Genomic DNA, 23,055 nt, shown 5'->3' with positions numbered 1-23,055 from the left:
GTTATAAAAGGTGTTTAATAAGTTGTGGTGGCTGAATGAAAGTGATCGATCAAAAAATCGATCAAAGCAAATAGGAACTTTTGAAATATTTCTCTAGAATTACAACACTTTTCATCCACTCATATCATTATCACCTTGTTTATTTACATTGCTCGATTTATTTGACGTTAAATTGTTTCATTGGTTTCAACTTTACGCGACTTTATATTATAAACATAGACTCTGCTTTAAGCCGTTTTCCGTACCTACTTTAATTCCATTGGCATGAGACACCGGTTCACTGACTGGTCTACCGTTATTATATGTCATTGAAATAGAATTGTCAAAAAACGTCAACAATCTCCACCGACTCGGCAATTATTGTTATCATCATCAGTATTGTGCTACATATTTTTAGTGAAATTTACAATCAATTGCAGTTTTACCTTCTTACAAAATAATGCTCTCGTGGCATCAGATGTACGATAAAGACTAGCAAAACATGGGATTTCTCGAAGATACCATCATTATTCTGGTGTCGCAGGTATATACATTGTGCATTTCTCGCTTTCTCCACTTGCATTTTTAACCGGTACCGGCGTTCGTTCTAATTAGGTTTGTTTCTTCATCGGAGGATGGATTTTCTTCGTAAAACAATTGTTCCGGAATTACGAGATCCGACATGTATTCGTGCAATTGGTTTTCTCTACTACATTCGCTCTATCGCTGACAATGTTCGAGTTGATTATATTCGAGATTATCGGTTTCCTGGATTCTAGTTCCCGATACTTTCACTGGCGGCTTGGATTGACTCTATTGTTGTTTATGGTAATTGCGTTGATTCCATTTCATATAGTGTACTCCTGCATAAATAATATTCTGATTGGTATGTTAATTTATATCTAGTTACAATTGATCTTTGATTAATCTTATTTTAGTTCCACAAAAATGGGTCCAACCTCTAACGACTATGTTTTGGTTCTGCTACCTCTACGTTTTCTGGCGAATCGGAGATCCTTTTCCGTTGCTTAGTGTAAACAAAGGAATTTTCACTATTGAACAAGCTGTTTCTAGAATAGGCGTAGTTGGTGTGACCGTCATGGCGGTTCTGTCCGGGTTTGGTGCTGTTAACTACCCATACACTAGCATGTCTTATTTCATTAGACCAGTTTCGCAGAGTGATGTGGCAAACATCGAGCGACGGCTTATGCAAACCATGGACATGATACTGGTAAAGAAGAAACGAATTGCACTAGACCGAAGGAGAGCGAAGCCCAATGCCAGACCCGGTATATGGGGCATGATTAGCAGTGTGACTCAGAGGCCACCGGGTGCGGAAAGTAAGGAAAACATGTTTTGTAACAATACTTACTAAGCACAGTCTATTATCTAGATATCGGACAGCTCAGACTGGAAATTTCAGCATTGGAAGAATTGTCAAGGCAATTGTTTCTTGAAGCTCACTCACTGAAAAATATGCAAGAGCGAGAAAGATGGGCAGCCACTTTACAAGGCAAATATTTCAACGTTCTGGGTCATTTCTTCAGTTTATACTGTTTGTGGAAAATATTTATAGTATGTTGTAGTTTTTCTCTATAATTAATCTAATTGGTTACCATTTGGCAATATGATGTTTCATTATTCTAGTGTACCATCAATATAATTTTCGATCGCGTAGGCAAAAAAGATCCTGTCACACGTGGAATTGAAATTGCTGTTAATTGGTGCGGTTTCGAGATGGATATTGCCTTTTGGAGTCAGCATGTATCATTTATGTTAGTTGGTTGTATCGTTGTTACATCTATCCGAGGTCTGCTGCTAACACTAACAAAGGTGATTGTCTACCCGATGGCGTGTACGAATATACTATTTATATTTTTTTTCAGTTTTTTTACAAGATATCTTCGAGCAAATCTTCCAATATTATTGTGCTAGTGCTGGCGCAAATTATGGGCATGTATTTCTGCTCGTCTGTACTGTTGATGCGAATGAACATGCCGGCAGAGTATAGGGTCATAATCACTGAGGTACTCGGAGGTTTACATTTCAACTTCTATCACCGCTGGTTCGACGTAATCTTTCTGGTGAGCGCCCTGACAACGATAGTTATACTCTATCTGCTTCACAAACCACCGAACGTAGATACAAGCATGTAACAGGTACGTAGGATTAGCATTTAACCTGAGTTAACTGTGGAGCAAATAATCAAACGGACAAAGTGAATAATATCAAACAAGTGCATGTAATTTTGGAAAAAAAACTTTATAGGAGCTAGAATAACGAAAAGCAAATTCCAGATAATTTATCAATTGTTTCCGTTGTTCGGTTGGTTCGATTCATTGTGATTCTTGTTTATTTTTTAATATAAGAGAACTAGTAATCCTAAAAAAAAAGCAATCTCTATTTTTCGTCAGAGTGCGAGTGTGTGACGTACTATATAAAAACAGTTTGCTCATTGTGTCGTTGAATGAGGACAAGCAGATAGCGGAATGTACATAATCCTTTTATAATTACTAAGAACGATGTATAAATGCTATTAGATCAGTATGCAATGAATTTACAGATACAAGTATAGCTATGCGAGTCGGAATAAATGCGCCCAAAATCAACTAAGTTAATCACTAGCTGCTTTCTTTTGATGACGTGACCACTTTGTAACATGCAATAACAAAGCAAAATGCCAAATGCGTTTGTTTATGGTCATTAGACTGAATAGATAGTGGACTTAAAAGCGTGTTTATTCTACGTTTGAGTTAATTTGTTGAGGTTACTGATCAACATTTCGTAGTTCTGAAAAGAAAACGTTATGATGCGATACTTGCATGTTCAGGCTATAACTAGGAACAAAACATTGAAAGTATGTCAGTCTTAATTATAAATATTTCCAAAAAATATAAGTCTATGGAGCAGCTTCGAAAATTGTTGTAACAATAGTATTTTAAATTTTACAAAATGAATTAAACACTGATAGGTTTTGGAGCGCAAAGGTATCTCTCTCAAAAAGCATGCCGTCTTTTAAAGACAGTAAGCGAACATTGAAAAAAAAAAATTTAGTTGATGTTCTCTGTTCCATTCCATAACATATTTTGAATGGCCTGAGTGATACCTATGTTGAATTTTTATTTGCCAATTTGTTTAGTTATAATACGAACTTTGCTTAAATCCTATATGAGTGTGCTATTCAGTATTTTCAATTCAATTGTGTTTATTATTTGTATGCAACAACCTACTAAAATATTCATCAAATATACCACGACAAACACGTCTACATAAGCAGAACTGGAACGAGACCTTAAACCTTCCGTGCGCACTGTGGCGACGGAACAAAAAGCCATCTAACTCAAATAGACTGCCCACACAACTTTTCCCCGGAGCTGATAGTCCATAACGAGGTTGATCACCATGCCGACTGTTTACTCCTAAATAAACAGTCACTCATTTCAATTGGGCCTTCTCTCCGAATGGTTGCATGCTTAATAATACAGAATTCGATGGATGTCCAGATGCACAGTGAACGTCGTGCGCTCATGAAACAGGACGAATTATTCGAAAACAGTAAAAACGAGGCTGATTAATATCTAGGTTGTGTGTGGAACCTAGAAATCACCACAATTATCATTACATCCTCTCTCGAAGCCAATCGAAGAGAAATGGTGTGATGTGTTTTACAATGTGATATAATCGCTAAGTAAAGGATAAACAGCTTATTGGTGGCTATTCGTCAAAGTGGTGTGAAGTGGTGCCAATGGAGTTGAACTATAATGAAGAAAATTTCGCGCCTTATTGCAAACTAGCAGAGCTAATTTTTCCCATGTATAATAGTGCCTGGGATATGCAGTAATTACGTGCTTTATGCATATGAGTCTGTTTCACGATTGATAAAAAAAATCTAACGACAATTTGAATTAATAATTGTGTTTTTATGTAGAAAAAAATGCTATGAGTTCACGCGCGTTGAGTTTGCTGCTTTGTGTTAGCATGGCGTTTCAATCGATTGTTTGCGTAGTATAATTGTTACCACTGCAGTTGAGAGAAACAAAATCAATACTAGTTTGTTAACTGTTGTTCACTTGGTGTAAAAACTATGCGGTGCACACTAAATTACACAATTACACAATAGCGAATTCGGATCCTATGAGATGCAGCTCAGCAGAAGCAAAATGAATTGTTTGATCGAAAATCGGTTTCTGTTTATAAAGTTACATTGTTAGCTTAATAGCCGATGTGGTGATAGATGGGTTTTCAAAGAGAAAAGACTCAATGTTTTTTTATGGATAAGTGATGCCATGATCACATGTGGATGGTTAGATATAAAAATTACGTAAACTGGCTCGTACTTGATTTATGTTATAATGGGCTGTAATACAAGTCAAGAGCTGCCTAACTATAATTCTAATGCAGAAAGTGAGAACGGCAAGCGAGATGAAATCGCGGAATTGTTGCAGGGTGATATCGAAGAAGGTAAGTTTTATTATTAGCTTAAACGTGTCTTATAACACGCGGTATAAAACGGAAGCTAAATGTAGTCTGGATACATAGCATGATGTGAATATGATCTAGTCTTTAATAAATATGTAAATTGAAGGTATTCTATTGACGGTTTAAGTTTATGCAACACAACACTGAAATATGTGAAATTTGAAAAATCTATATTGAGCGTCTTAATAGAGTGATTTATGAAATAAGAAGAAAGAATTATAAGTTTCCGTTAGACTCTACTTGAAATTTGAGAAGTAAATACTGAATTTAGTCCGTACAAATACGTGTTTCGACTGCGGACCAACTCAATATTTACTTCTCAAATTTCTAGTAGAGTCTAACGGAAACTTATAATTCTTTCGTCTGATTTCTTTACTTTGATATGTCTTTATAACAGATGTCTTTATAACAGATGATTCAAAGTTTCTACATTTTAAGCTGCGATTCAATTTGCTGTCAAGTTCCTTCTCAGGAATTCGAAAATGTCAAAAACGGAGGGTTGAAGTATTCAATAAAAATACAATAGGATAAAACACACCTAAGATATATTCTAACATAGGAGTTTTTCTTCATATTAATATTTTTGAATATTAATGTTTGTACCTTTACATTAATAAAATATGTAACGAAAATGTTGAACTCAAAGTAATAGTTTTATTCAAATTTATTCTATTTATTTTTACATAAACTCCTTTTTAAGTTTTAGTTTTGTGTTATTCTTAAGAATGGTACCTTATCCAACACAACTATGAAGAGCCAATCACGAGCGTCTGATTTGCCACCATTATGAACTTTTTCAATAACAATATTTTTACATTGTTATGCTAATAGCATAAAAAAGTTTCTGTAAGTTCATTCAATAGTTAAACGGACTCTTGAAATTTAGAGTCCGTTTAACTATTGAATGAACTTATAGGATGTCACCGAATAAGTGATTTATTTATGCCATAAAGGTAAAACAGTTGAACATTTCTTCTCTCGTTCCATTTTTATTATCATGGTGATGTAGCAAAACTATCACAAGCTGCACGCACAACTCCAGAACATTCGTCGTACACTGTCGCTGATTCCGGTTGAAAGCAGAAACTGTCTTCTCCAAATAGTTTCTTGGCACAAAACAGCAAACCGTTTTTGATGACGTGTTGTAAGCAGTAATTTTTATTGATTTTCACGCTCCTATCAATAAATATCGGTGGGTACTTTGCTTTGGTGGATGTTGCTCCTCGAACCATCACAGCTCCAGCACTCCGAAATCGTCCCAGTTTTCTTCTACTGGTTGGTTTTGTAGGCAGTGTGTACATTTAGCAGTATACGAGATTTGACAACCCTCTCAGCTGTGTTTTGTGAGAAAATCCGCGAATGTTCTGTTTTTCAGAATTTCCATATCCGTTAATATTTCTTTATGAATGTAGGTATATATCACTACAGCAGCCAACAAATATTCTTGTTCACTGAACCCATCTCGCAATTGAGACCATGAGGATCTGCAGGGTCGAACTACTATTACATCCAGAATCGAGTACTCGTTTAAACCCAGAGAAGGGTCAATAGTGCGTCCCAACAACCGCAGAAGTTCCACAAGGTTCTATTCTGGGACCGGTGTTGTGGAATTTCATGTACGACGGGGTGTTGGAACTCAAGTTCCTGTAGAAGTTGTGATCGTATACGCAAGGTCGAAGACTGGATGCACTCCAGGAAACTAGAGTTAGAGCACCATAAGACGGAGGTCACGGTTGTGAATAACCGCAAATCAGAGCAACAGGTGGTGGTCAGAGTCGAAGACTGCACCATTACCTCAAAGCTATCTTCGAAGCTCTTGGGGGTTATGGTAGACGATGAGCTTACATTTAAGAGTCACGTCAACTATGCTTGCAAGGTGGCTTCAACGGCTACTGCAGCACTATCTCGAATGATGTCGAATAGCTCGGCGGTAAATGGCAGTACGCGTATACTTCTTGCCATCAGCAGCATCTCGGCCGCAGGAATGGTCCAATTCCGCGAAAGTTAGATGGACGCACCGACTCATTCCGGACGTAACCGGATAGCTCGGGAGGCGCCATGGAGAAGTTAACTTCCACCTGATATTGATCCTGTCAGTTCGTGGCTGCTTCAGATAGTATGTACACAGGCTCGGGCATGTGAGGTCCCCCATGTGCCCCGGGTGCGTGGATGCGAAAGAGACTGCTCAGCATGTCTCCTTCGTATGTCCTTGTTTTGCGTGAGCGGGCCAGAGATTACTCCAGACAACCTAGTTCAGAGGATGTCTGAAGACCCGGACATATTGAGGACGGTTTGTGCAGCCGCCTCTCAAATAGTCCTAGAGTTGCAAAGCAGGCGACAGGTTAACCACCGACACGCCAGTGCTAGCTAACTGCCAATCTCCAGGTTAGTTAGCTAATTAGCTTAATAGAGACAGGAGGTTGCACAAAGGATAAAAGCCGCTCGCTGAACCAATACTTAGCTGTCGTCCCGGGGGTATTATGGGCTAGAGACTGTAGATTTTACCTCTACCTGAAATAAAAAAAGGTCGAACTACTGGACCCCTTCGAAAGATTTCAACGTATAATGTAATATAAAGTCACGTTCAATACGTAATAAACCAATCTCTGTCCTCCGCAATGATTTGAGCATACATTTGTTGTACTGGTTTTTAAAGAGTGTCGTGTAAATTTTCCTAAAATGACGTCGGAAATGATGTCTGAGATTACATCATTCAATTTCAGAGGACATCCAAATTTCACATTTTTTCGGGTTCGGGTTCAGGAACAAAAAAATCTAAATTTAATTCGGAAATACCTGACGAATGCATCTAAGAAGTTGAACATCAAAAGCTTTTTGATTTGATAATTTGAATCAAACTGCAATATTACAACATTACAGGGTGTAACCGTGAAAGTGATACATACATTTGAGTGCCTTTTTCGCATCGGATCTTGTTAATCAACTGTGTTTGTTTCGATTGCGACACATGTTTTTTGGTCACTTGTAAGTGTTAAAGGCACTGTTCCACTTTGTTTTCAGAGAAAAATTACAATAGATTCAATAGAGAACAAATCAAGATTTTATATCGTCTTAAAATGAGCAACATATAGATCAGAATGAAGCTGTCACATTTGAATTTGAGCACAATATTTATGTACAGGACCATCAGTAGATTTGAAGAAACTGGCTCGGTTGTCCCCAAGCAGAAACGGAGAACAGAAGTGTGCAAGTGTGCGAATTGCAGCGGTGTTCAAAGCAGTTAAAAAACGTAGGCTATTCGCTCCATTATTCATCTTAACTGCTAGGTGCACCTATATTCTCATCCTATATCATTATTCATCTTATTTCTCTCATTTGTCAAATTTACCGTCAAATTTCTACACATTTTGAAAGTAAATCTATTTGCTTCTCGATTTTGTCAAGTGGTTGAAAGTTTTACGTTGAAAATATGGTATATTATGACGATAAATTGATCAAAAAGGCGTGATGAGATGAATAAAGGTACTGAGATGAATATAGGAGCAATTACCCTATGAAGCTTAACCCAGCTCGGCCAGCAAGGAAAATGGCTCGTGAAATAAATATGGGTTATAAACTCATGAGTCATGACACTATGATTTTAATCAATAATCACATTGGATACGTAGCTTTCAAGAAACAAAAGATTCACGGATTATCTTGCAGAAAAATTGCCGACAGGGTTGCCAGATCTCGTTTGCCACTGAAGACACACGCTGCTTACAACATAATTCATAGGAAAGTTGGGGGCTGTTTTGAACAAGCAGAATGATCGTGTATACGAAGCATGTCTTCGTGATATCCCAACCGATAAAAGAGGATTGGAACGATTTCAGAATGCTTCAACCGTGATGGTTTTGGGAGCAACATCCAACAGGGAAAATTTATCACAACTATTCATCGACAGGATCGTGAAAAATAATAAAGAATGCTACACAACACGTCATTAAAAACCATTTGCTGCTTTGTGCTAAAGAATCATTTGGAGGAGAAGTGGCAAGTGATAATTTTGAAAAGCTTTTGCGGGCCGTAATCAATTGCGGATGCAAAAGATTTGAATTGAACTGATTTAACTGTATGTTTACTAGTCTACCATGATAATGAAAATAACTAAAGGAGAAATATTCATCAGTTTTAATTTTATGGCATAAATAAAGTGTATCACTTTCACGGTGACCCCCTGTACAATAGGATTTTGAAGTATGAGTCACCAAATACTCTTAAGCTGAACCATTTTGAAAAAAATGTTTAAAGTTTCTCATCCTAGACTTATTACCAGCAAGATTGTTATGAATGAAAGTGTCAACATTCAGAATTATTCAGAATTTAATGTTTGTTTCCAATTTATATAAACATATTTTGGGTGTACATTTTCTCGAAGCATTATTGATTCCCTACAATACGTTCTCAGATAGTTATTTTCTACAATAAAAGTGTCTGACGTATAATACTCCGAATAAAGTGTATATACTAGAATGCTCCTGAATTATTCATCTCATCTGTTGGCTCTCTGTAAATTGTGAACTATGTATTATTGATCACACATTTTTATGATTTTTAAGGAAAGGTGTATTTTCATAGATGAATAAACTCATGAACGATATGAAGAACCTAGAACATCTGAAATAACGTATGCGTTAAAAAAATGGACAAAAGCTAACAATTTTTCAAGGGTTTACCTTTACACCCACTGACGAAACTACGTACGCAGCACCAATCATATTGATCCAGGGGTCAGCAGAAAAAAATTGACAACCCTATCATTTGAACTCTAACCGTGATGGTGAAAACAGTAAAGCTACTCCGTTCAGAAGTTTCCTCGTTAAAAGAACGGCACCCCGTCGCGTCGAAAAGGACATCGTGTAGCAGTTCGTGAACACCGGATACGCCCGTTCCGGCATCTACAATATCCTGGCACTATGGGACAACAATCATAGCATTAAGAGAAAGCCCGATTCCGGATTCCGGACGACCCTGAATTAAAAGAAGCTCCAAAGGGTGTTGAAGAAGAAGACCAAGGGAAACGTGGCTTCATCGCTGTGTGCGCTTGGCCGAGAGGTCGGTGCAACCGGCCAAACAGTTAAAAAGTACCTGGCGAACATGGACATACATGTCAGGAAGCAGCAGTCCCGTCCATCCCGTCACAAGACTGCAGGTAATGACAGCGCCTAATTAAGATGGTTAAGTTGATTAACCCGGCGAATCACGACATGGCGGTGGTGAAACCTATTGCACCCTGGATGGCAACGACTGGCAGGGTACTTCGTATTTTACTTCCCCCACGAAGAAATTGAGCAGCGAGGTGAAGTTTATTTCACAAACCAAGTTCCCCAAGAAGGAGCTGCTGTGGCTGACAATCAGCATGGAAAGTTATAATTTTTACCATTCATTAAAATTCAATTTCGTGAATTTTAGCACAATTTTTAGTATCCAGTAAACCTTTACTTCCCTTCAAGTTTGTTCCTCGGACATCTACAAACATTTCCTTGTACAAAAAAAAAAACACATGCCATCTTTTGATTCTTAAATGTGAACAAGAATGTGTGTGTGTCGGTCATGCCCAAATTATTTCATGTCGTTTTCTTTTTACGACGTACCAAAGAGACGTAAAAGTAGGTTTTATTGTAAATTATTCTATAAAATATTGAAATTGAAGAAAATGCTCTGAAACTCGACAAAAATTGACTGTATTCAAGAATGAATAAATATTTTCTGGAATGTGATCCGAGGAGCGGCTATAAGTATAGGAGTCATTTCCGAGTTGTGCTCTCGTCGTGTTCGGTCGCAATTTTATTTCGATCTCGATAGTGCCGACCAGTAATTCGCCCACAAGGTCACCGTGCATTGTGCTCTGCTGCTCGTTGCCGTCGTCGCTGTTGAAGACAGCAAAAAGAAGAAGAAGTCAACAATAGCCCGTGCGTTTTGTCGCTGCCAGAAGAAATTCGGTTTGGCCGTTTGGCTGCATTGGTCGATCGGACAACCAAGGAAGGAAGCAGCAAGCAGAGATTGGCATCGCCCGTGCGCTGATTGTGAAGGAGAGCGGCTGCATAAGCTAAGTAGTTTTTTTTTGGTTTTTTTTCTACAATATTATTTACTGATTGGCATTTTGCGTGTGTGCCTCACGCGTCCAACATGGACGACGATAGTGGCATGACCGAAAGCGGGGATGAACACCCGCTCGTTCCACCGCCTAGCCTTCCCGGATACAAAGTTCCAAGGGTTAAAAATGGAGCCCCGCAGGAAGCTACCCATCGGCTTAAGTAGTATCCGGAGGGCAAAGCTGGTATTGGGGCTGTATTTTTCCGGCCGAAAGTGAAAGCATTGAACACAATGCAAATCTGTAAAGATCTGGCACGGTTTACAGCCGTGACTGAAATTACTAAAGTACGCCCGAATAAGCTGCGTGTTTTGGTGTCCGACCTCAAGCAAGCAAACGAGATTGCTGCTTGTGAGCTCTTCACGTGGGAGTACCACGTGTACATTCCAGCTCGCGTAGTTGAGATTGACGGTGTGGTCAGCGAATCGAGTCTGACTGTCGAGGACCTGTTGAAGGCTGGAAAAGGCCTTTTCATGGATTCTAGCCTTGAACCTGCCAAGATACTTGAATGTAAGCAATTACATTCAGTATCGCTCGACAAGGGTGTAAAAACTTACACCCCTTCAGACTTTTTTCGCGTGACTTTCGCCGCGGATGCGGATGACGCCTGTAATAAGGGTGCTGAAAAGTGCCTCTATTGTGGGCAGACTCCGTATGAGCTGTCTGCATGTCCCGCGTACAAACAGCGCCAAGAGAAGATCAAGCGGTCTCTGAAAGAGCGCTCTAAGCGCACTTTCGCAGAAATGCTTAAAGAGGCCGCTGCCACCAAACTGGTTTCCCCGAATCTCTTCGAGGTCTTGTCATCCGATGAGTCTGATTCTGACGATTCAGTTGGGGAACCTTCTTTTGTTGAACCCGGGAAGTCTAGAAAGAGGAAAAACCTCTCTTCTCCTAGACTTCCTAGGAAGGGACTGAGAAGGTCTCCATCTGAAGTGGCTGATACTAAGAAACATAAAAGTGCTGCAGAAAAACCGAAGCAAACTCCTCCGGGATTGGCAAGATTGAATTCCATTCCGGGCAATGAGAAAGCGGACACTTTGGCTAAGGTGGGTGCAACAAACGGTGATATTTACAACAGACCTATTGCCTACAATGAATTTTTAAAATTTTCACGTCAGAATACACTTGTCAACTGGAAGCCCTCATGGGATAAGGGAGAACTGGGGAGGTGGCTACACAGCATCATCCCCAAGGTTTCCACCAAACCTTGGTTTCGGGGGTTGGATGTAGGACGAGATTTCATTCGCATGATGTCTCGGATTATGTCCAACCACTACGGGTTAGACGCACATCTCCTGCGTATTGGGCTGGCGAGCAGTAATCATTGCGTTTGTGGATTGGGGTACCAAGACATTGAACACGTGGTTTGGGTGTGTGCTGAATTCCGCGGCGCCAGATCTCTACTTTTGGATACCCTCAGGGCCCGAGGAATACAGCCCTATGTGCCAGTTCGTGATATCCTCGCTCAGCGAAACTTACCATACATGCTACATGTTTATAGCTACTTGAAGAGCATCAAAGTGCCAGTTTAACAGCGATACGAATCTCGGATAAAAAAAAAACATGTTAGTTTTAGTATTAGATTTAGTATCAGCTCGTAGTCGGCAGCGAGGATGGAAAATTTGTCTTTAGCTTATAAGATATTTTAGACCATAAGGCATTAAATTTAATTGGCTCCGTAAAACATTAATTTGTATTGTGCCGTGTCAAATAAATGTTGTGAAAAACAAAGTATAGGAGTAGCTTAAGTATTTATGATAAATATAAGTAAATAATGAGTATGTGTGTCCAATCACAAATGGTGACTTCTCAACACTGTTAGAAATTTGTAATTTTAACTGTTAGGATTTGTTTGCTTTCGCAATTAGGACTTATCATTCGTAGGGATTTAAACCTACTTGTCAGAAAAAGGGAAGTAAACTTACAACTAACCTAATTGCTAACTTATTGGCTATAAAGAGAGCTTATCGTTGTAATTGAGGATTGCAACGATTTTTGTCGAAAATTGTTAATAATTTTATTTGACATAGCTTCTAATGGTTCAACACCAGTAAGTCTATGTAATTCGAGTGTACCAAACCAAGGAGGACGCTTCAAAATCATTTTCAGAATTTTATTCTGAATCCTTTGGAGCGTTTTCTTCCTTGTTGAACAGCAACTTGACCAGATCGGTACAGCATAAAGCATTGCTGGTCTAAAAATTTATTTGTAAATCAAAAGTTTGTTCTTTAAACAATGTTTAGAATTCCTGTTAATGAGAGGATATTATAAACATCTCGTATATTTGATGCACTTGGCTTGTATACTCTTAATGTGCTCTTTGAAAATAAGTTTTTTATCATAAATTAGTCCCAAGTACTTAACCTTCTCAGACCAGCTTAAAATAACCCCATTCATCTTGACAACGTGATTATTGTTTGGCTTGAGGAAAGAAGCCCTAGGCTTATGCGGAAAAATTATCATTTGAGTTTTAGAAGCATTGGGAGAGATTTTCCACTTTTGCAAGTAGGAAGAAAATATATCTAAACTTTTCTGCAATCGACTGCATATGACACGAAGACTTTTTCCTTTCACGGAAATGCTTGTGTCATCGCAGAACAATGACTTTTGTGCATCCTGGAGGCAAATCAGTAAGATCTGAAGTGAATATGTTGTACAGGACTGGACCCAAGACTGAACCTGACAGGAAATCTATCAGATTTTGAATTCTGATAGACAACCTGCAGAGTTCGATCAGTAAGATATTTTTTTTAAATTTTGATTAGGAAAATTGGAAAATTAAAAGTTTGCAATTTCACAATCAAACCTTTATGTCAAACACTGTCGAATGCTTTTTCTATGTCTAAAACAGCAGCTCCAGTGGAATAACCTTCAGATTTGTTAGCTCGTATCATATAAGTAACTCTGAGCAATTGATGAGTTGTGGAATGCCCATAGAAATCCAAACTGTTCATCTGCAAAATTGAATTTTCGTTGATGTGTGACATCATTCTGTTAAGAATACATATTTTCAGGAATAAATATTAGTCGATACTAGCGTTGTGAGCAATAAAATAATGGATAAGCGCGATAAAATTAATGAATCTACCTAAACAATTATGTGGGCTAAGTTGGAATGGGGTATGCCTCTCAGCCTTTTGGAAAATCACTATTTTTTCTATTAAATCAAAAATAGTTGAATTAAGGTTATTGGTTAAGATTATTCGGAAATGATTCTATTGAATTCTAGACGCAAGACGAATTGGGGTACAAATTTTAATGAGTACTGTACAAAATTTTCGTAGTTGCTTGTTGATATCTTACCATACTTCTCCCAGCTGGTCTCGAGGTACGATGCTGGACGAACAAGCCAGTCGTTGTAGGCTCAAGTCTCGGCTCGGGAGAGACTGTTAGTGTCAGTAGGATCATAGCGCTAGCCCCGCAATTGTCCTGTGCACATAACAGTTGGCTGCGAAGTCTGTGTATAATAAACAGAACGTTAAGTTCCGAATCGGAATGTAGCACCAAGGCTTTCCTTCTTTTATACTTGAAATTCTTAATTTAGTTGTATTTTTTTTCAAATTATCAATTTGCAGTTGTTGTAACTAAGAAAACTGAACGAGAGTTATAAACTGGATTCAAATTAATTGAACTTCATTTTTGCAGTAACCTGATACAGTAAATTCTGAATGTTCAAAAATTATTCCTATGTCAATATGATCGTTTTTTTTTCATGATCTTCACTGTCATCCTGCATCATCAAAATCGTTCAACGATGAGCAAACTTCTCTACATACCAACTAAATAAAAACAAACTAAAATCATTTCGTGACCAGTGCAATCAATATAATATTGAAACTGTGCTTGCTCATTCAACGAGTCAGATTTGAAAAGAGACACATTTTCTCGAGTTCGTTTCGAGGGGTTTTCTTCGCTAATCTCTACTCATGGTTGACTCTTTGAAACATTATTAGCATAATCGCGCAGTCGCGTTCACCGCAATTGCAATCGCACTTGTACGCACGTTTTCTTTAACATCGCGTCTGTAAAAACAGCTCTGCCGGTCACATACACTAGTGTACTATGCTGTACATATGAATAGGACAGTTCACATGTAGGAATGCGATTCATTTCCCAGCTAGCTTAAAGTAACTGCCTTGCTCTGGTTCATTCATTATGACGAACGTTCTAAATCACGATATTAAATTCGAAACAGTCACTAACAAATTACCCGTTCTGATGAATTCTCTAACCTAAGCATTCTTGAACATGATGTTTTATATTTTTTTGATAATGGAGCACCCCTAATACAAACATAATTATTTGTATTTATACCCAACTGTGAGGCACAACTGTACCGTCGTTAGTAGTCGGTAGCGAATCGTTCTGCTGTACGCTTCAGTGTCGTAAAATTCACTCTGAAAATGGTGATCAGTAACAAGTAAGTGTCAGTATTTTATTCCTTAAAATTCAAATCATAATTGTCAGTATGTCAGTGTTTGCTTTCTTTCTTATCTTTCATTGCATACAGTTTAGCGGAAAAATGACGAACCTTTCGTCTCTGAGTTCAGTGGGTGGTGGGTGGAGTTATTTTGTCTCGTTTAGTGATGACGTGATAAAATCGCCGTGACATACTGGGAGCGACAATTTTCATTAGTGACAAAAGGCCAGTTCTCACTACTAGAGTAATCGGTACGGTGCAAATTAAAAGTTAAATCACAGCACGGAAGCATTTAGCAGCAATTTCACGGGTCATTGAAACCACTGGGTGAAGTGAAGCGAATTTATCGATTGCAACTCCCTCCCATTTTCCTCTCGGCATGGAATATGCGTGCAGACGATTATAATTTAAAGATACTATCAGAGAGAGCTAGGGAAGAATAAGCGGGTGCATTGAATGAGCATAGTTTGTCGTGGTGACCTCATTCCCGATGAAATTCCAAACAAATTTCACCCATCAGATCATAAATCAACACTTGTAGCATTTTCACCGGATTCTCGCGGTAACATTAGTATAGTTTGCGGTTTTACATAAGACGGCGCACGAGAGTATCAATGATGTTTGTTTACGTTTTTGTATTTGAATGTGTAATATGGGATTTTTCATTCACAAACAACAACCATTTTTAGTTTTTAGTGAAATTTGGTGATTAATCTTAGTACGAATTCAATTTTTGTAAAGTAGTTTCTACCGTTCCAGCCAACGAACTTTTTCATTTTCTAGCACTATATAGTGATGTCTAGCGAACCCGTTAACGGTTTATGAAAGAAGTTTCTAAGGAGACTACATGAGTTTTTAACGCAATACAAAATTTGATTATAATTCTAGATCCAGCGATTGCTTAAAATAAAAAAAAACGTATTTTTCTTCAATTGAGTTGTATCTCGCATGCGAATCAGCAGTGTGACGCAAATTGGAGACAAATCAGTATCGCTACATGTTAATTTTTATCATCACTTACACTTTGTGAATAAGTGTCAGTTCTAGATTCAGGTTGTGATATTCTCGACGGCGTGAGTGGTGTTAATAGAATGATTAAATGATGATACATAACACTACAAGGATTCGCCTTTGAATTTTACTGCGTGGGTTAATTGTAAGAGCATTAGCGCTAAAATGAATAGACTTGTTAACACTTCAGTGGAAGTTACTCGGCTCCATGTTGAACATCATCTGTAACTTGCGTTTCAATTCCACCCAATTTAGTGCAGTTATCTTGCGTACTAGTGATTGAGATTGCTTATAATGTGTCTGTATTTTCTAGCCGTTCGATAGATAGCGAAGCAAAACGAAGACGGCTCTAGAAATATTACTTCGTTTTTCACCCATACCAGTAGAACATTCACACGCGGTGGAAGCAACGAAGAAGTGTTTTTTGTTTCTGTTGATAAGTGTTTGGTTGACCGTTTAAGATTCTTTTAAAAATATTTCCTGATGCTCTATCGTTATTAGAGTTGAGTACGGTCAAAACTGTTGATAGTGCAATATTACAATGAATATTCACGTTTTTTACTCCATAATGTTACAGCCTCCCCAGCTGGTCTCGAGGTACGATGCTGGCCCAACAAGCCAGTTGTCGTAGGTTCGAGTCTCGGCTCGGAAAAGACTGTTAGTGTCAGTAGGATCGTAGCGCTAGCCCCGCAATTCTCTTGTACACTCAACAGTTGGCTGCGAAGTCTGTGTATAGTAAACAGAAGGTCAAGTTCCGAATCGGAATGTAGCACCAAGGCTTTACTTTGCTTTGCTTTAATGTTACAATCCCTTATTCAAGTAACAAATTAATAACTTTCTGCAGTTATTCCAAATTTTCTGAAGGGTTTTATTGCAGTAAAAACTATTTCAATTATAAAGTTAAAAGAAGATTCCATTGCTGTCTCGCAGAAATTGGATGAAGCAAAATGTCCTAAATAATAATGTGTAATATAAACGCAATTTGTAATTAGTTTTTTTATATTTTAATTGACAAATATTAATTTTGTGTGGACAATCACAAAAAGTGACTCTTCAACACTGTTTAAACTGGGTCTGAAATTTGGATAACCAATATATCTCAGCTATGTCGCATCTTTTGTATAGTCATAGTGCTTTTTTCGTATTTTAGACAACAGAAATAACTCGAGTGTTGAAATATTTACCGATATTAGGTACATGTGTATATACTAAAGTATTGGTAAAAGATTTAGAAAAATGCGTTATTTTTGTCACACAACGGTAATAAGATTAAAGCTTGTGCGAAATGAAAGATCGCAATAATTGTTAGGTTTCGATCGGGTTTTCGACATTTATGATATTAGACCACTCACAAAATCATGAGTATGTAGTCTTTTTCTATGTTTATTCAGACGGTTAAACCTTGGTCAACTAGACTTTTTGCTGTTGTTTTTATACAAAACATTTCTTCGAAGCAATACAAAAATATTATAAGTCTTACGGAACCAGTTGTCCCTTATTCGTTATTTTCTCATCATATCTTATAAATAATGGGCTCGTTTTCCATCCTCGCTGCCGACAAAGAGCTAAAACTAAAACTAACACTGAAGCTAGCATGGTTTTCAATTAGTGGTTGGATTTGTTATACTCGTTGGCATTGGTAAATAGGCACCTTTATGGTTTTGAAATAGCAATATATAAACATCTTGTATGGTGTATTCCGCTGAGCTAAGATACTACGAATTACTAATCGCTTGGGTATTGGTATTCACTAACGTCAGATAATAGATTACTAACATTATAAAAAATTCTTCATCACCTTGAAATGACAATTCGGTTGTTTTCTCAATTGATAAACCCAAATTCGTTCCGGTTTGTCTCCATATTATAGAACGAAGCCAGATTCATTCAAACAAGGCAAACTCAGAAAAAACTGTCTGATAATTGTAGCTTAACTTGTAAACCTATGCTAATTTCCTTCTACAACGTTGTTATATATGATGAAGCGCTTATTTAAAAATTACACTGGTCAATACAGGTGTAGCCCTAAAAAACAAACGAAAGAAAAATGCAAGATCATAGGTTCTTAGCCATTCCTGTAAATTTTGGTGCCCCCAGCCACCAATGTTTTTTCCGAGACTGTAATGAGTTTTCTTGTAAACATAACATTGAAGCGACGAACCCGGCGAGCAATGTTTATGCGAACTCTCACGCGAATTGACGCGTTTTTGTAATGGCTAGGGACTCCAAAGTTCACAGAAATGGTTAAAAAGCTTTAATTTTTCTTGGGCAGCTAATTCGAGCTTAACGCTTTTGTCGACCAGTTTTTCAAAATTCAAGGTGGCCTAAATTTTCGATGAATTCAAAAGTCCAGTTTTTTTTATCTTTACAGATAGAAAAAAATTTACTGCAGTATTATAGTTCCGTTGATTTTAAGCAATTTTGTCGAAAAAAGTTTTTCTCCATCTTTGAAAATAACCGATTTAGATCGAATCAACACCTTTTTGCTCTAATTTATATATTTGAATTTTAAAAAATACAGACATCAAAAATATCTTTGAACAACTTTTTTAAATGAACAATTTGTAATGCTGATACGAAAATATCTCAATTCTACTCAAAGTTATTGATGTAATGCATAAAAAATACCTTTTTCATTTGATTGTCGTTCTTTTTGGGGCACATAAACAATATCTTATGCTCTCAATTTAAAGAGCTTACATGACTCTATACATGGAGAAATTTTCAAATGTATGTAATTTTTATTTTATTTTTTGAGTAATTTCAATTTCGTAACAAGGAAACAAATTACGTGATTCTTTCGAGGATGCGAAAAATGAACACGGGCTAAGGGTGTGATTTTGACTTTCGTCGAAAAAATTTCGTACAGAAAAAAATGTAATTAGTTCATGAAGTAATTTGTGGGGGAAGTAAAACACGAAGTGCCCTGCCAGTCGTTATCATCCAAGATGAGATAGGTCTCGTTGACCATCACCACCACCAAATCGCAGTTCGTCGTCGTTGCCGGCAGCTCCGGACCAGTGGACGATGACATGTCGCCAGGTACTAAACCAGGTACGCAGCGATGTAGCAACTTTTCCCTCGGTCTTGCACTTCAGCATCCTCAGGAGCTTTTTATCGCTCAGGGGCGTCGGCCGTCCGAAAGGAAACGAGCGTATCCAAGTGCAGCATGATGTCCGTTTTTGACGCGGTGAGGTACCGTTCTTCACGGTTAGACTAACAAAGCGAACAAATTTTCTCGGCTGACTCATGAGTTACTACGGTTGATGCTGCATGGGTAGAGATGACTCAATTTTTTTTGTATTCTCCTCGGTTGCTTCCTAAGAAGCAATACCAAGACTTTGCCTCTCTTCTTTATATTGACTCTCAGTTAATGCTGATTATCAATGGGAAATTTTTGAATCATGGCCAGTATACACATTTGATCATAAATCATAGAACTCATACTGATAATTAGAACTTACGTTATTCTATACTCGATAATATATGTTTCATCATATTTCAGCAAAATGGTAGCATTCGCATACGTTATTGTTTCACTATTCATGTTTACCACACTCGAGCTGACCGGTGCTGAAACATATGAGTGTACCATTGAAAATTATGGTCCGGAAAAGCATCAGCATTGCGTTTTTCGCAATGTCCGATATAACCATACCAGCGGCAGTGTTATGTTCAAAGCCCCTACCAACAACAAACAACCCAGGATTGTTTTCGAGGACTCAGAGATGGAACATTTACCGAAAGCGTTTCTAGAAACATTCGGCAATGATTTAAAGGTGCTGATTGTGTCCAAGTGTAAGCTTAAATCTGTAGTCATTACAAATGCCCTGGAAGAACTGTACGCCGTTGATAATTACATCAGCAAGGTGATTGTTCATCAAACTCAAAAGAACTCTCCTTTGAAGGAGATTCATTTGCAGTCAAATCGTCTGAAGGATATTTCGAACATCACCAGAGCTTGCAAAAATGCACGAATCATCGATTTGAGCCGTAATCAGGAGTTAGCACAAGAGAGTGTGATAGATCTTTCGATGTTCAATGGGTTCAACCAGCTAGAATATCTATTGCTGGGTGATGTTGGTGCTTTCTACTTAAATTACGATAGAAAAGTGACCTTACCGGCTCTGACTCTGTTGGATTTATCGATGAATACTCTGCTACCTAGTGATCTAAGGCTAGATTATTTGCATACCCTCGAAAAGCTAGAAGTACTGAGATTGAATGATAATGGTATGACGGAATTAGATTACGCGCATTTCATTGACATGAAGTCGTTGAAGGAGGTTTATTTGGAAGGTAACTCATTTGACTGCCAATATCTTAAAACAATGGTCAAGTTCCTGGAAGATAACAGCATCGCCACTCCAGTTGCACGTCCTGCAAATAACTGTGAAGCGGGATTTATGATCGAACATGACATGTGTTGTAAATCTTCAGCGTTGTCGTCCATTCCTAAGCCAAATACCGCCCGTCCGCTAGTTCCAACTGCTACCTCATATCCATCCGCTGCCAACACTCCTGTGTTCAATGAAGTTGATACCAACAGAGTAGACGGTGGCGCAGGTACCGTTACCGTTACCGTTAAAAGTGAAACAAAATCCGAAAATGGAGTTACCAATCAACGCGTGAATCTGTTATTTATATTGACAGGAATAGTTGCGGCTCTGATGTTGCGTGATTAAAGTCACTTTTGAAGTCTGAAGAGTATCACCATTCTGACTCTGGTGAATTAACAGTAGAGATCAGGCACTTTCGCTATAATTCTTTTGAATGTTCCAGGAGGAATCAATAAACTGTAAACCGTACGCACCTAGCATGTAAGAGCAAAACGACACTGATGCCTAGGAGGATTAGTTCAATACCAAAAAAATACTGTTAATGTGATACATCACCCCTAAAACAAACCAATACCTTGAGGTTGCAGAAAAGAAAAACGAAAATTTGCTTGCCTCACACCCGCCAAGATAGCAAACCATCACTCAAAGTGCTCCAACTAAATTACATGCTTCGCCCAGCAGGTACTTTTACTAGGATAGTAGGAAGTGCTCTTAAGTATTAAGGACTGGAAGAATCTTTGCGTAAAACGCTGTTTTGGATGAACTTAGCCTTACCGATCGAGCTGAGCTTTTTGTTTTATCTGGGAAACACATGAATCCGTATCGAGGCGGCCGTCGTAAGGCGTGTTTGTATTTTGTTTATTCCGATAAGAAATGGAAGGTATAATTAGATAAAGAGCAGAGACACGACCAGAAATAAAAAAAGTCACTCAACGTGATGGGAAACGTCAACCAACGAATCTGGTGTGATACGAGTGAAAAAAGTAATACTAATAAACTATAACAGTAATCAATTAATTACATTAGGAAGTCGCGAGGAATTTTTGGTGCTGCATGTGACTTTTTAAATAGATTTTTGTTTTGGCTGAAGAAAATCCGAGTTCTTTAGGAGTTCAGAAGTCGATACAATGAAAAATTGGCCATTGGTTTATTTATCTTAACGACAGTTAACGCTTCATTGGCAGCCATCAATTAGAAACATAACAAGTTTGCTTTATATCGCTTTTATTAATTCCGAGCATACAATGCCATGTGTAGTTTTGTTACTGTCTAAGTTGATGATAGATCAGTAATAATTCAGTTTTTTTCATATCAGAACAGTAGATGCTGTCATTGAAACCATAATTTCTAGTTGAAATATCATAAGATAAGTATAAAGCAATTCAATTTCAAAAGTTATGCTCATATGAAATCATTTTATAGCGTATTGGCCTGATATGTGTGTTAACAGTTTTGTGTGTTTATAAACCTTTTTTTTTTCAAGAATGCATTTAGCAAATACTATAACCGCTAAGCTATATTCTGTTTAACCCTCGCTCCAATTAGCCATGTCCAACAATTGGATGTTGGGGTATAATTTGTCAGAGTAATTTAGCACACCTTGAGCATTTGTCTGGTTCTAAAAGAGAGTCAATACTGGAAATAGGAGTGCAATTTCTAAGGCTAACGATACGCATCTCTTAACTTCCATGATATCAAACTCTAGGTAGTACTAGCTCTTAGCAATTCCTTCTAGTCAACTTAGCCATACCATCATCATACCCCTAGATGGAGTCAGTCGTTTAATTGTAAAAGATCACAGAAAGACACAGATATAGGAGTAATGCAATAGACCATTTCATATGTAACGCAGTTCGTCCTCAAGAAATAATACAAATGACAACATTTTAACAATTGATTTACGCTACGTATGGTAGAGTTATTTAAAACTCGAATTCCACAATTTTAGAGTAGCAATAGAGAGTAAACTTTGATTAATGTTAGAAGCCTCGAATTGTTGTTTGACTTGAAGAGAATAGAACCATAAAAATCGCAGGATAATGTGTTAAGAGAATGAGCTTTGTTTGTGAACCATTTTCATCGGCAAATACGATCGAACATTCTGCGTAACGGACACCAATACATGCTTAAACATAATCACGAATTCAGCTACCACTATTTGTCTGCAAATTCAAATCGCCAAATTTGATTAGTTTAAGCATTGAATAAAAAGTAAAATTTTGCTAACAATATTTTTCATCTGATCATTATTCAATAGACGGCCAAAGAAAAATCACTCTAAATTCAACGCGTTCCAGGTAGCTCTTCTTATTGATCCCTCTTCTTTACCTTTTTATCAGTACGTATCGTCGTAGTGGATTTTATACCAAACAGTCTTCTAGCTAACTATTACGGACGAACGGCTTATGAGACGTACATATTACCCGGTTCTTAGAAACGAGCGAACGAACGAACGGTTCACGAAAATGAACCACGGTTATTTGAGCGTTCATATGGTGAGTGAGCGGTTCAGAGTCGCTCTTGGAAAAGAGCCGTTTTGCGCACCTCTAGGGTAAACAGGTATAATATACCCCCCTAAGGAACATCGTCAATATTGTAGGTATGTTTATCACAAACAACAAATCTTCAATGCTTTTGGATACACTAGGGTTTTTGATCCTGGTTCGAACCATGCCAAAATTGATCCTGGTTCGAACTAATACGAAAAATCCCGAATAATCATATTAAAT

At 37.9% G+C, this 23,055-nt stretch overlaps 3 protein-coding genes across 4 annotated transcripts in view; all 3 read left to right on the top strand.

Moving 5' to 3' along the window:
• Positions 1 to 317: 317 nt before the first annotated feature.
• Positions 318 to 2,597, top strand: LOC129723726 (Golgi pH regulator). The gene is made up of 6 exons (XM_055678115.1): positions 318 to 523; positions 595 to 865; positions 918 to 1,319; positions 1,373 to 1,554; positions 1,627 to 1,812; positions 1,866 to 2,597. The coding sequence occupies exons 1-6, from the start codon at positions 482 to 484 to the stop codon at positions 2,133 to 2,135; spliced, it is 1,353 nt and encodes a 450-aa protein (XP_055534090.1). The 5' UTR covers positions 318 to 481; the 3' UTR covers positions 2,136 to 2,597.
• A 1,257-nt stretch (positions 2,598 to 3,854) lies between these two features.
• Positions 3,855 to 23,055, top strand: part of LOC129723729 (uncharacterized) — a 152,583-nt gene continuing 133,382 nt past the window's right edge. Inside the window, exon 1 of the mRNA XM_055678119.1 lies at positions 3,855 to 4,440. Coding sequence (XP_055534094.1) covers positions 4,332 to 4,440 — 109 coding nt within the window. The 5' untranslated portion in view covers positions 3,855 to 4,331. The remainder of the gene's footprint in view (positions 4,441 to 23,055) is intronic.
• Positions 14,831 to 22,557, top strand: LOC129723727 (uncharacterized). Of its 2 annotated transcripts, none has more exons than XM_055678116.1 (2): positions 14,831 to 14,975; positions 19,492 to 22,557. In XM_055678116.1, exons 1-2 carry the CDS (start codon positions 14,959 to 14,961, stop codon positions 20,669 to 20,671), a joined length of 1,197 nt encoding a protein of 398 aa, XP_055534091.1. In that variant the 5' UTR covers positions 14,831 to 14,958; the 3' UTR covers positions 20,672 to 22,557. The 2 variants fall into 2 exon arrangements, with proteins under 2 accessions (XP_055534091.1, XP_055534092.1); XM_055678117.1 differs by lacking the exon at positions 14,831 to 14,975 and adding an exon at positions 15,040 to 15,226.

Source organism: Wyeomyia smithii, chromosome 2, assembly GCF_029784165.1.
Source record: "Wyeomyia smithii strain HCP4-BCI-WySm-NY-G18 chromosome 2, ASM2978416v1, whole genome shotgun sequence".
NCBI classification, from domain to species: domain Eukaryota; kingdom Metazoa; phylum Arthropoda; class Insecta; order Diptera; family Culicidae; genus Wyeomyia; species Wyeomyia smithii.
Note: the sequence above shows the minus strand (reverse complement) of the source record. Positions and strands in the feature narration are given on the sequence as shown.

Excerpts from the sequence above, each read along its gene's own strand:
- LOC129723726 (XM_055678115.1), top strand. The coding sequence starts at position 482 with ATGGGATTTCTCGAAGATACCATCATTATTCTGGTGTCGCAG. Across the intron at positions 524-594 it reads TCATTATTCTGGTGTCGCAG|GTTTGTTTCTTCATCGGAGG; the intron begins GTATATACATTG and ends CGTTCTAATTAG. Across the intron at positions 866-917 it reads CATAAATAATATTCTGATTG|TTCCACAAAAATGGGTCCAA; the intron begins GTATGTTAATTT and ends ATCTTATTTTAG.